Genomic DNA, 12,420 nt, shown 5'->3' with positions numbered 1-12,420 from the left:
TTAACTCACAAATACTCGAATTTTCATTTGACTCTTGCGTCATCTTATTACTGCTTTACTTGGGTAATACTATGATAATTTATTTAAAAAAAAAAAAAAAAAAAAAAAAGATGTTGGACTAGATGATCTTGAATCTTCCAACCTAGATGATTCTGTGATTCTGTGCATGTCGGGTTTTTTTCCCTGTTACATAGAGGTGGGGAGAGAGGTTTTGATTTTATGTTGGAAAAAACAAAACAAAACAAAAACAGTATATGGGGATTACTCTTCGAATAATAATTTGCGAGCCTTATCTAGAAATATTTATTTTCTTCATTTAAAATACTTCAATATAAATAAAAATGATTGTTTATTGTTTTTATACTTTACTGTGTTAATATATTGTATGATCATTATACTATAATGATTATATATTCTATTTTTATTATTAATATATATGAAAAGACCCCAATGAACCTAATTTTACTGGTTGTGCTTACACTAAAGTTCTATACTCGTGGGGCAGTCAGGCTGAGACTAAATGGAAAAATAAGATTTGGAGACATATTTCCTGCTGAAAATAGAACTGATTAAGCAGGGAAATACTCAACTGATGGAATGTAAGTGGAATAACAGAGGTATGCTAAGAGTTTTTATTGCATTTCTACCTAGTAGTTGGGTTCTCTTAACTAGGAGACTCCTGAAACATATTCACCAAAGGACTGTTACTAATAGTTGCCTTTTGCTTTGAACTCTTAGAGAATTATGCTCATTGTTTTGTCCTCCTTATTTTAAGCAACACTGATAATTTATCTCCTAGCTTCTTCCTGCTTTTTTTTAAAACATGATAATTTTTCCCTTTTATATCAAATATTTACGGTTGTGTTGGTAGTATATGTTCTCTTTGATTTGGAAATTGGGAACTGTATCAGATTTTCCTTTACTATTTGAATATCAAAATGTGAACTATAAGTTGATGCACAATAGTCAGCAGCATATGAATGATCAGTGAACTACTTTTTATTCACTCTTGTTATGGAGTTTTCTGTAAACTCATCATCTGCAATTTTGCACACTTTCATTTATTGTATGGAAGATGATGCTCACTACAGTTTGACACTTTAATTACCTCAAGCAATCCTAAGTGGCTTCAGTGGAACTATTTGCTGTAGTAAAATTATTCTTGTAAGTATTTGTGCCATTGTTCCTTCAGAAAAAAATCATGAGCTCCAAATTTTGACCTTATACCAGTACTGTAGATATTTGTATTGAAAAAGTTAACATATTCAAAATCTGAGTTATTTTCACTGCCAGTGCTAATACCTTCATCTTTAAAAAAATATATTAATGAGGAATATATATTAAAGAGCAAAAATATTTTAGGTGTTGATTTGCAAACCTAATCAGCTTTTGAATACGTGAGTTGATCCATTCAATCCAGTGCTTAGTGCATATAAAATGAGGCCTTCTTACCTTAGTTTGGTAAACTTTGAAGAGCAACCAAATGCTCTGGAACATGAAGGGAATTTTTCCTAAAACTCCTCTTACTGGAGTGGTTCACAAAAACAGTTGAATTTCTGCAAACGTTGTGTGTGGCTGAGAAACTACCTGAATGTTTAAATTGGTCAGAACAAGAAGCTTTACTATACATACTGATTTTTAGTGTCAGAGTTTTTTGCTGTTGTTGTTTGATACTTTTTGTCTTAATGTGAGTAAAAAATGTGGGCATAAAATATAAAAAAGACAACTGTTGTTTAATTAATCCTTCAAGCCCAGGATTATATCCTACAGTGCCCCCAGAAGAAAGAGGGAACCAGACCAGCTGTTCTTGATATCAAAACAGTTCACAGAGCTTCCAATTTGAAGTCTCTAGAGTAAGAGTCTCTAGACTCTTCTAGAGTCAAGAAAATTGTATTCTTAAACTAAAAAAATAAAAATCTCAATAATTCTACCATGGAATAAATGAGATATGTAACTTCATGTTTTAAACTCACTGATTCTTTGCAGTTTCTTCTGTATTTACAGTTCTTCTTTTACTGTTGTTAGTACTTAAATATATATATTTTTAGTTGAATTCATGTCTCTGCTCAAATGGTACACTAATCAGCTTACAATTTAGACAACCCAGGGCGCTTTATGTTGTTCTTAATTTTCATTAACACCATGACACAAAATGTTCTTACTCCTAATTATATATATTTATACATATATAATTATTTAGTTATGTTTTGTAATTCAATTCATTGTTTCAGTTTATCCACCACTGCTGCGGCATTTTTCAAAATATATGCTAAGTCGTGGAATGATGAAAGCAACATATTAATAAATTATGTGTATATGTAGAGCTATTCTCAGATTCAGTAGAATTTGTGCTTGGGAAAAGTGTTATTGTGAATATTGGTATTTTAAAATCAGTACTTCTGAAAATGATAATGACATGTTTACATTAAATATGAATAACTTTGAGGTTTTATTTCCTATTATGTTTCTAAAGTAGCTGCAAATTGGGCAATATCAAGTTGTCTTTTAATAAAAGTTAATGCAGAACACTGAATTACTTTTTCTTAGTCGGTAGTCTCTGCCTTCTTTCACAAACATAGCAAAGAAAAAAGTAGATTTTTATTTCATACTTCAAATAGATTTGTCCTCCATCATTTCAAAAATGAGGTGTAAATATTGTGAATAGTTCCATTGGATAGTGCCCGCAACTTGTCTTGTTTCATTTTAAATATCTCTTTAAGTATGTTTTAATCACACTAGTCTAGCTAAATTCATGAAAATTCATGAAAATACATGGTTAATTCTACAAAATTGAGGCTGTTTTACAAAGTGTGCTTACATCATTCCCTACATCCCTACAGACATTTAGTTGTGTTTGTGTAATCCATTGCTGACATAATGTACTTTTCTGATAATAAGATCGTAAATTGACAGAGAATGCTGTGACCTAAACTACTTTGACTTAGTTTGGTACTCATACTCAGATGAAGTGTACGGGACACCATGGTCTTCCTTTAAAATCTCCAGAGTATGGATTTAGTGTAAGACACATGAAGATGACAAGATAAAAAATAAATTCATGAATTTTCTTTTATTAGCGTTTGTTTAGTAGTAATTTAAATTAATATCATTTTAATTATTTTAAAATACATATCCTTATTCTCTGGGTGTTAACTGTACAGGTATGTGTACCAGAGTAACAGGTAGTTTCTGAATGCACAATGTGATACATATGTGCATTGACAAAAGAGAATGCGAATTAATGCTAGTTGAAATGTATTTATCATACTTTTTCTTTTTTGAAAAATTTAATAGATATGAGAAAAACATAAATATTCATATGATAGCGATAATCATATGCTAACATACTGACATATTTATGACCAACAAATAATATCGTTAATAAAATTAGCATATTATTAAAATTTACATATTAATATATTAGCATAATTAATTTCATAAATGTGTTCAGATTTGAATATGAGTTTGAACATTTCCGTAACAGGATTTTGTATCAATCCTGTTTTTTACTTTAGCACTTTGTAATCTAGATGATGATAATGATCTTAAAACCAAAAGTAAACAAATGTATTATCTGTGGTCAATGGTAACCGAATTTTATTGTCAATTTTTGTCATATGCAAAAAGTAGTTGGCTTGCATCATTCTGACGTTTAAGATGCCAGTGAAAAAGAACTGATTTTTTTCCCTTACTTTCATATTATGAAAAAATGTCACTTTATTAAAATCAGTCCATAAAATTCTGCTTCATTTTCTTCCTTGGACAGTTTATCCTGATTGGTCACAGTGTTACTGCGAAGGATTTACTGTCTTAAGATTGAGAAGACTGCTATGATGAAAGTAGTTACCAAGATAAATGAACTTAAAGCATACTATATAACTCATATTGGTTTAAAACGTAGCAATGGAGATGTATTTTAAGAAAACAACAGTAGAACACAAAATAAATTTATCAAAAAATCTACTTGGTAGTAGTTAGCTTCAAGGAATGCTAACGTAGTACTGTAATTGGACCAGGAATTCTGAAATTCAGTGAAAGATTACATGATACACCTTGCAATTTATAGGTAGAAAGTTGGATGATTTATGCACATTTCAACAGCATTGACTGCTCTATGTGGATGCTTGTATGTGACAAATACTGTTCTTATTGTTACTTGTACACTGTGTTGCATGCTTAATGTTAATTACAGTTCCAAAATGTTGACATTATTAGAGTATAACTGCTACTGTGGAATTTTATTTTCAGAAGATAAATTTTTCCAGCTCATCTGAAGGCAGTACAGTTAATTTAGCTCTCTTTGGAGAAGAAAAAGCTGAGACTGAACCAGAAAAAGCATCAGAGCTACAGGCATGCTTTACAGAAGGTATGGAAATAAAATGTGGGGTTAGCAATTACATTTGAGTTGTTTGAAACAAGCATTCACAGTCCAAGGAAACTATTCTGTAATGCAGTCCCATATCCTTGTTTAAGTCTTAGGATATAATTAATTTTGCCCTTTTTAGATGGTTGTACTGAAGACAATAGAGCCATTTTTGTGATGCAAAATTAAATATGTGTTTGATTACTTATAGTGATAGATGTAATTTTAAAAAACTGATTTTTAGCAAACTGTATTCCTGCTGATTTAAATGCCAGTCTTGTTAGTGAAATCTGTGAGACCAAACTGTAAACCAGTTAATTTGAGCTGCTTCACTGAGAAGCTTAAATCAGAGTCATTACTTGTGTTCCCTCCATAGTGCTAGAAAGTAATCCAGTGGACGATTCACATCTTGGAAAGGCTGACTCAGACAACAGACTTATTATCTTGACATTTTTCTAATGACTGGGGGCAGGAAGCTATGTGCATAATATAATATACATGTATGTGCATAAATATAATGAGGGATGCAACAGGTGAATCAAATTAAATGGGTTGAATGAGATCCTACATTTTCATTTAAGTAAAGAAGTCTAATGGCATACTTGAATGTCCTCAGAAGATTGTTTGTTTCAGTTTTGCATAGCAATATCCTTTTATAGACTACTGAACTTTACTAAATAGGAGCTTTTTCTTTTTTTTTTGTGATATTACACGTTTTACCTTCCATTTAAGTCATGATTAAAAGAAAGTCATTCAAAATAAAATATGTTCTACATCAATGCTCTTATCATTGTCATGTATTTATTGGCTATGCCTTTTGATGTAGTGTTATAAAGACATCTTTGACTTAGGCTAGTGCTTTTGTCCTTAGGAGTATTTATTTAAAATAATTTTTTGGAACATGGGGCGACGTGCACGCTCTTGAGTAAAAATATTTATACTTCTCAAATACTTCTATATTGTATTACAATTCTTTGTTATACTACATGCTATCTGTTATTTTTGGTGTAGAGTTATTTTTTTCAATATGTAGGCATTTTGAGGAGTTGAAGGTGAATTTATTTATTATTTATTATAAGTAACAAAAACATCATGCTCTTCATCATGGTGGTAGTTTTATGTGAGCTGATGAAATTCAGCGTAACCTGTAGGACACAAACCTAACACTCATCGGAAAACTAGAATACTGCCTTTGGGACCCATTAAAATAATTTAAACATGGTTACTTTTCTATATGATCAGTCATTTTTAAAGAAAGAAAAGCCAGGTAGTGAGGTTCATGTGTTTCTTAGAGACTGTAGGCTGCGCAAATAAACTCTTGTGGTCCCATGATGTGGTAGGGAGCCCTACAAGGTGAGGCTTATTTTGCGAATGGCTATCATGAATCTACCATGTGGAAAAGTTTCTCCACTATACTTAGAATATATTGCTCTCATCTACTCACATTTATCTGAGAAATTATGATGTGTTCTTCAAATTATCTTGAATTAGTGAAAATATAAATTATTTAAAGTATTATTAATGGAAAATAATATTTCAACATACAGTTTAAATAGTTACTGGAATTGTAAATGTACCTATAATATATCTTGTTAAAATACCTATACATCTTTTTGTTTTTTTTTCCTTTGGACATTTATTTATACATTTTCATACTGTTTACATAACTTCCATGTACCTGCTCAAGCAGGGATATTCAATTTTGAAGAGAAAAGTCCAATCTATGGATAAAGAAGTCTTACTAGGTTACCTTGGATGGGAATATGGAAGTTATTTTATATCTTCTAGATTATATTGCAATCTCTATTTAAATCAGGTGTTTGTCTTGAAAGGATGTATCATTAGTCAACTCTTGAAGTAGATATCAACCCTCAACATAACTTAAAAGGTATTTACATCTGTGTGGTTTATTTAAATAGTAGCTGAGAGGCAAAAGTCCTTTTAAAAAAAGCTTCTGTACTCTTGAACTAGTTCATGTAAAAGTTTTTACATTGTCATGTTGTTTCTACTCCCTGGCAATTCTATGTGGTCCCTAGTTATCTGTATATAGACAAAAAATATGTTTATAAATGAGAATTAGCTCAATTAGATGACTAGTTTTGTTTCTAAGCTTAATGGAGTATAAGGGTAGTAGGAAAAAAAATCACTTCAGTGCAAGCCTTCTTATATCCAACATATTAAATCAAGAAGGCAAGGATGCTTTAAGCAGAATCCAGTAATTTGAAAGGTTGACTACTTCATGAAACAGGAGCTAGATGAAAGTGATATTGCTGTTTCAGAATAATGAGAATTCTACCTTTAAAGTGGCTTGTCATTGTTTATATTGTTAGGCTGTATACAGAAGTTTAAATGCTGTAAAGGCAATATAGAAAGCACAAAAGGAAGAATCTGGTGGAACCTTAGAAAAACATGCTACAGGATAGTAGAACACAACTGGTTTGAAACATTCATTGTCTTCATGATTCTTCTCAGTAGTGGTGCTTTGGTAAGTACACCCATAAAAACTGTGTCTATGAAGAATGTTTTATCAAAATCATGGTTATAACACATCTGTGGTCATAAAGAAAAAGAAATGGTTTGAAAGAGAGCGTGGAGTGAAGTTCCTAAAATATTTTCCCAGTGCATATAAAATAAATTATTAAAATTCTGCTGCCAAATAACCTTCTGCAGATTAGTTTTTGATGAATACAAGGTGATATGTGTGAGTGCTTATTGAGATGATTTTGTTTAAATTCTTGTTTAAGAAATTAGAAAAATTGTACAAAATCATGCAAAAGTTTTATGCAGTAACTGGAACAGTTATTCTGCTGTAAATTAGAATAATCTCCAGAAGTAGTACAGATACTGATTTCCTCATGTTCTCTCATTATTCACTTCTGTTAATTGGCATTCTGTGTCGACTATTACTCAAATTTCCAAAAAGCTTTTTGGCAACTTCAATCATTATATTGTAATCCCATTGTCAGGAGACAATAAAGCTAAATTTAATTTAAGCTAAATTTAGCATAAGCAGACACTACAAGTATATCCTGGCTTTTCAATGTAAAACATATAAAGATGACAGCAATTTTACCTTGCCTTTTTTTCTTCAGTTCTTGTGGCTTAATTTCTAGTTGGTAAAGACCTGTGAATATCTTACTTACATACAACCTATATTGCCTACAGGCTTTTGAAGATATATATATTGAGCAGCGTAAGACTATCAAGACCATACTAGAATATGCTGATAAAATATTCACTTACATCTTTATTCTGGAAATGGTGCTAAAATGGGTGGCCTATGGTTTCCAAACTTACTTCACTAATGCTTGGTGCTGGCTGGACTTCCTGATTGTTGATGTAGGTATTATGGTCTCTAAGTAGCACGTTGCTTTTGTTTAGGCAGGTTGTATTATATGTGATACATGCATATGCAGTGATGAATACAAATTGAGTTAAATATAAGAGAAAATGACATGCTGGTGAACGTTTCCGCTGTAATTGTTCCATAAGTAACTAAATCTGACTTTGTCTGTATATGTTATTAACTTTATTTCTTCTGTCTTTGTTTTATTGCTCTGGGTCACAATCAGGGATTGAGGTGTGTCATCTGGAAGGTCTTCAGTCTTCTGGATTTGGTGAAAAAGCAAAGAGGAAGACCCAGAAGGGAGAGGGAGGGAGATTTAAGTGAGCATATAGGGTTAGCGTAGGACAGTTGATCCTGAGCTTAATGAGTCACCGGTGAAGAACTGTGGGGAGAGAATATCGGGTTGTCATGAAGACAAAAAGAAGGGGAGGGCAAGGAGGCAGATATTGAAGTAAGGATATGGTTAGAGGAAAACAAAGTAGTGATAGCTACTAATGAATGATTCCTAATGATAACTGCTAATGAATGATTCCTAACTTTTTGCAATCCTCATTTTGACTATTACTGGATTGAAAGGATAATTTCAGTGCAATTCTTCCATTTTTCTTTGATTTACCTTTTTAGATTATTGTTTTGGAAGCTGAAATTACTTTGGTTTGTTTGGTGATGTCTCAGATCATAGAGAATGTCCCTTTTAGCTTCTCTGAGTTATTCTAAGAGAAAAAAAAATTGGATGTTAGGTGAAAGGTGTTGTTACTCTTGTTAGAACTCTTGTTACTGTCACAGATATTGTTTTCCAGGAAACTGCTGTCTGCTGTTACATGTATTTGAGTGCATTGCTTTTAGGTAATTGTACTAACATTCGTATTTATGTCATCATACAGTTAGTATTCATGCTTATCAGTGTCCTGTCTGATTCACCATATACCACCATGACGACTTACCATCTGCAGGAAATATTAATTACTAGTTATTCATATATCGTCTATTATGTGAATTAGTTCTAAGTGCAAATTAGTAGAAGCAAACGCTGCTGGGTCACATTTTATCATGTCTGTAATCATCAGTCTTAGAGTATTGTTTAGTGCTTGAACGTTGCACACAGAATGGGGTGGGTTTTTAGTACTTTACAGGTTTTGACTGAGTTTATTCAACTTATTATTATTATTATTATTATTATCCAGATTGTCATGCCCTCACAAACTTCAGGGGGGCTGATGATGGAAGTGAAAGAATGCTTGGAATTTTTTAAGTGCTGAATCTAATTTGCTACTGCTTTCATTTGAACTCACTGCAAAATTTTAGTGTAACACACATCTGTGGACATACCTAATCATGTATCCTTTGTAACCAGTGTCGGAACTGCATGTGGTTTTCACTTTCTGCTTGACTGAGAATATTTTTGTGACATCTGAAGCAGAAGAGTAAAGCATTGTATTCACCAACAAATGCAATGGATTTACCATATTTAGTATTTTTTTTCCAGCTGTTCTTTCATTAATTCTGAAACTATTTATTCCTTTGTGTTGTGTGTCTTTGTTAATATTGTATATAATGATGCACATCATTGTTTTAATTTCAAGTAGTCCTCCTAACCTATTGCAGTGGTTTGTACTAAAATGTTGGATGAATTCCTCACCATTAAGAACTGATGAGAAATGCAAATACACTATTTAGTATGCTGTCCCAGATACCTGAGAAAAATGTTGCATGTAATTCAACACAGCCCATGCCCTGCATTTTGTAAAAGTATTATGTGTTTTTTTTATATATGCGTAACAACATGTCTGTTATGAAAGTTTCAGAGATTTTAAAGTCTCTTTTAGTTTAAATTGTTCTGAAATTACAGGCAACTTTATTTTTTTTTCTGATACCCAAATTGATGTTTCCTTTCCAGTAGGCATTATACTTGTATTGTGAGGCTATTCTAAAATTTAAAAATGTTAATTTTATATTCTTTCATCTAGGTCTCCTTGGTTAGCTTGGTAGCTCATGCCCTTGGTTTCTCAGAACTCAGTGCAATTAAATCCCTCCGAACACTAAGAGCTTTGAGACCTCTAAGAGCTTTGTCACGCTTTGAAGGCATGAGGGTAAGAAAAAATGAAATCATGAATTAATGTGTAAAACAAATTCATAAAAATATACTTAATAAATTATTAAACCACAGAGGATGTCCAATCTGCATGTGAGTTAACAAGGCACGTAGTAACATGTTTTGTTCTATTATGTATATTTCTATTTTTATTGGCATTTTTTTTCAGTGTATTTTAATGATTTAATCTAAATTTTCAGCTTAATTTGGAAAAATAAATGGTTGCTGATATTTATATATAGGCACACGCATGCAGTTTTTAGAAAGCTTTTTTTCTTTTGTTTAACAGGTGGTTGTGAATGCTCTTACTGGAGCAATCCCATCCATTATGAATGTACTTCTGGTTTGTCTTACATTCTGGCTAATTTTCAGCATCATGGGAGTAAATTTGTTTGCTGGCAAGTTTTTTAAGTGTATTAATACCACAACTGGTGTTGAGTTAAAACCTGAAGAAGTTGATGATGAAACTGCGTGTAAAAATCTTACGAGCACTCGATGGAAAAATGTGAAAGTAAACTTTGATAATGTTGGAGCTGGTTATCTTTCTCTGCTTCAAGTCGTAAGTGTATCAATTTTGATAAATTTATTTTCCAGCTTTAAATTTTGTAGCAGTAATATTTAGTTCCATAATTTCCAATGTTATTTTACAATATATGCATGGATAAATGATTGGTTTTTATAAATGTGTTCTATTAAGCTATTTATTGACTGTGGTGAAAATCTGATAGATTCTATGGCAATTTTGGAAGAAGAAAAATATATAATATATGTTATATGAGTATAAAGTTCCTTTGCACCCAACCATTACTATATTTCCAAGTTCTACAGAAGTAAATCTAGTTAAAAATGAATAAATAAATGCAACTAGGATTAATTTTCTGCCATGGTAGTCAAATAGATACATTCTACAGCTCATTCAAATTAGAAAGAGTACACTACTGGTATGGGGATAAGGAGATGAAGGAAAAAGTTTTTAAATTCACTTTTTCATTTCTGTTCTTTCCCTTCTTATAATTCCTATTAGTCTAGTCTAGTTATTGTCTGTCAAGTGTTGTTTCTGTTTTTTTTTTATTATTATTTTTTGTAGATAATTTGTAGCTTTTTTCTAGATGGGCAGTTGCCAAAGCAGAAACCTCTTTTAGAAGCAGCATGTGTAGATTGGAGCCAGTAGGACAGAAACATGTATTCGTAATCAGGTTCACTTGACACACTGCTTCTGGGAAAACATTTGTGTTCATAAGCACTTGGCCATTATTCTGTCTCTTAAACTCTCCAGCTGGTAGTGAGTAGCTTGTATTGTGCTACAAAGTTACCATCTTAAGGATGGTAAGCTCAAGGGAGAAGTAGTAGCTATTTCTAAATGGCACTAGGCTATTGCATAATTCACTGATCTGGAGGACAGCAGTGTCTTTGCCTTTGTTACTCATCTTGCATAGAATTGTAAATCTATGTAATGTTTCCAATAAACTAAACATTTATACCTTAATATCATGGCGGACAGGAGTATTTTCCTGGAGTATTAGGCACACCTGGATTTATTTCACTGTATCTGATAAACAGTAGAAATATTTGAATTCCTGAAAATTTTTCATGACAAGAAGTATTAACATTATTGTTGCCACATGTAGTCACTTCCTATTTGGGTTTGAATAGTTAGTCTTTTTATTTTGTTTCTTGTAACAAAAAGTGACTTTCTGGAACACCATTTCAGGCTAAATTGTTCAGAAATCAACAAAACTGGTAGAAGGACAAAGGTGCTGGTCAGCCTCTCTTGAGACAAGGTCTTGATAAAAATGTGTTTTTTCTCAGACTCCCACAGGCATGGTTTTTGCTCATTGCTTTCCAGCACAGGAATAGCAAAAGCAGATGGAGAATCTGAAATATTTAATATTGGTGGTAGTTTTCCACTCATCCAAAAGTCCAAATGCTCAGTTGGGCCTGGTTAGCCGTTATACTTCTGAACAGTCAATTAACTGCAGTACTGTAAACTTAACCTCTGTTTATAACTTTTTTTCTTCTCTTACTCAAGCAGTTCATCTTCTGTGGGAATTCTCAGCTTTCTTTGTGATAATTAAAGGGAGGTAGTAACTTAAATGCTCGATTCTGCATTATAGTTCAGTGAAGGACTCAGTTATACACAATGAAGTTGAATTTATACCACTCGTTCAGTAACTTCATTCAGTAAAAGATGTCTGGGCCCACTGTCACACCTCTTTTCTCTGTCACAAACAAAAGAAAATTGCTTAGTTAACGAAGACTTGATATGTTGACCAGGGAAGAAACATTATTTTTTCTTCCTATGTTGTGAATAAGATACAGTGTCAAGCTGTAGTCAACACTTTTTCTATACCTACTAGGCACCTCAGGCTAATAATTAACTTTTCTTTCATTTTCCACAGTCCACACGTAAACATAAGGATTATGTTCATATTGGTAGAAAATATTAAAATGTGTTATCTCAAAGTATATGGTAGTAGATACTATTTACCTGTTTCAGATAGTAGAGCTATATAATCTCTGCACCCCACACCTGCAATAGCTTACACCATGTTCTGCAATTTTTAAGCTTTTTTCACAAAAATCAGTCAGGGCAATCAGAAAGTGGTGCCTGTATTGAGA

The 12,420-nt window shown here is 32.3% G+C and overlaps 1 protein-coding gene and 1 long non-coding RNA gene across 3 annotated transcripts in view; one reads left to right on the top strand and one right to left on the bottom strand.

Moving 5' to 3' along the window:
* LOC137858228 (uncharacterized) overlaps positions 1–12,420 on the bottom strand; it is a 120,095-nt gene that overhangs the window by 49,994 nt on the left and 57,681 nt on the right. The window lies entirely within an intron of this gene.
* The window catches only part of LOC137858227 (sodium channel protein type 2 subunit alpha-like), a 125,130-nt gene that overhangs the window by 100,322 nt on the left and 12,388 nt on the right, over positions 1–12,420 (top strand). For both annotated transcript variants that reach the window (XM_068685649.1, XM_068685650.1), the window contains 5 exons: positions 4,249–4,366; positions 6,694–6,848; positions 7,529–7,702; positions 9,677–9,799; positions 10,091–10,360. In XM_068685649.1, coding sequence (XP_068541750.1) covers positions 4,249–4,366; positions 6,694–6,848; positions 7,529–7,702; positions 9,677–9,799; positions 10,091–10,360 — 840 coding nt within the window. The remainder of the gene's footprint in view (positions 1–4,248; positions 4,367–6,693; positions 6,849–7,528; positions 7,703–9,676; positions 9,800–10,090; positions 10,361–12,420) is intronic.

Source organism: Anas acuta, chromosome 6 (genome assembly GCF_963932015.1).
Source record: "Anas acuta chromosome 6, bAnaAcu1.1, whole genome shotgun sequence".
Taxonomy (NCBI): Eukaryota; Metazoa; Chordata; class Aves; order Anseriformes; family Anatidae; genus Anas; species Anas acuta.
This window is presented reverse-complemented; position numbering and strand designations above follow the sequence as displayed.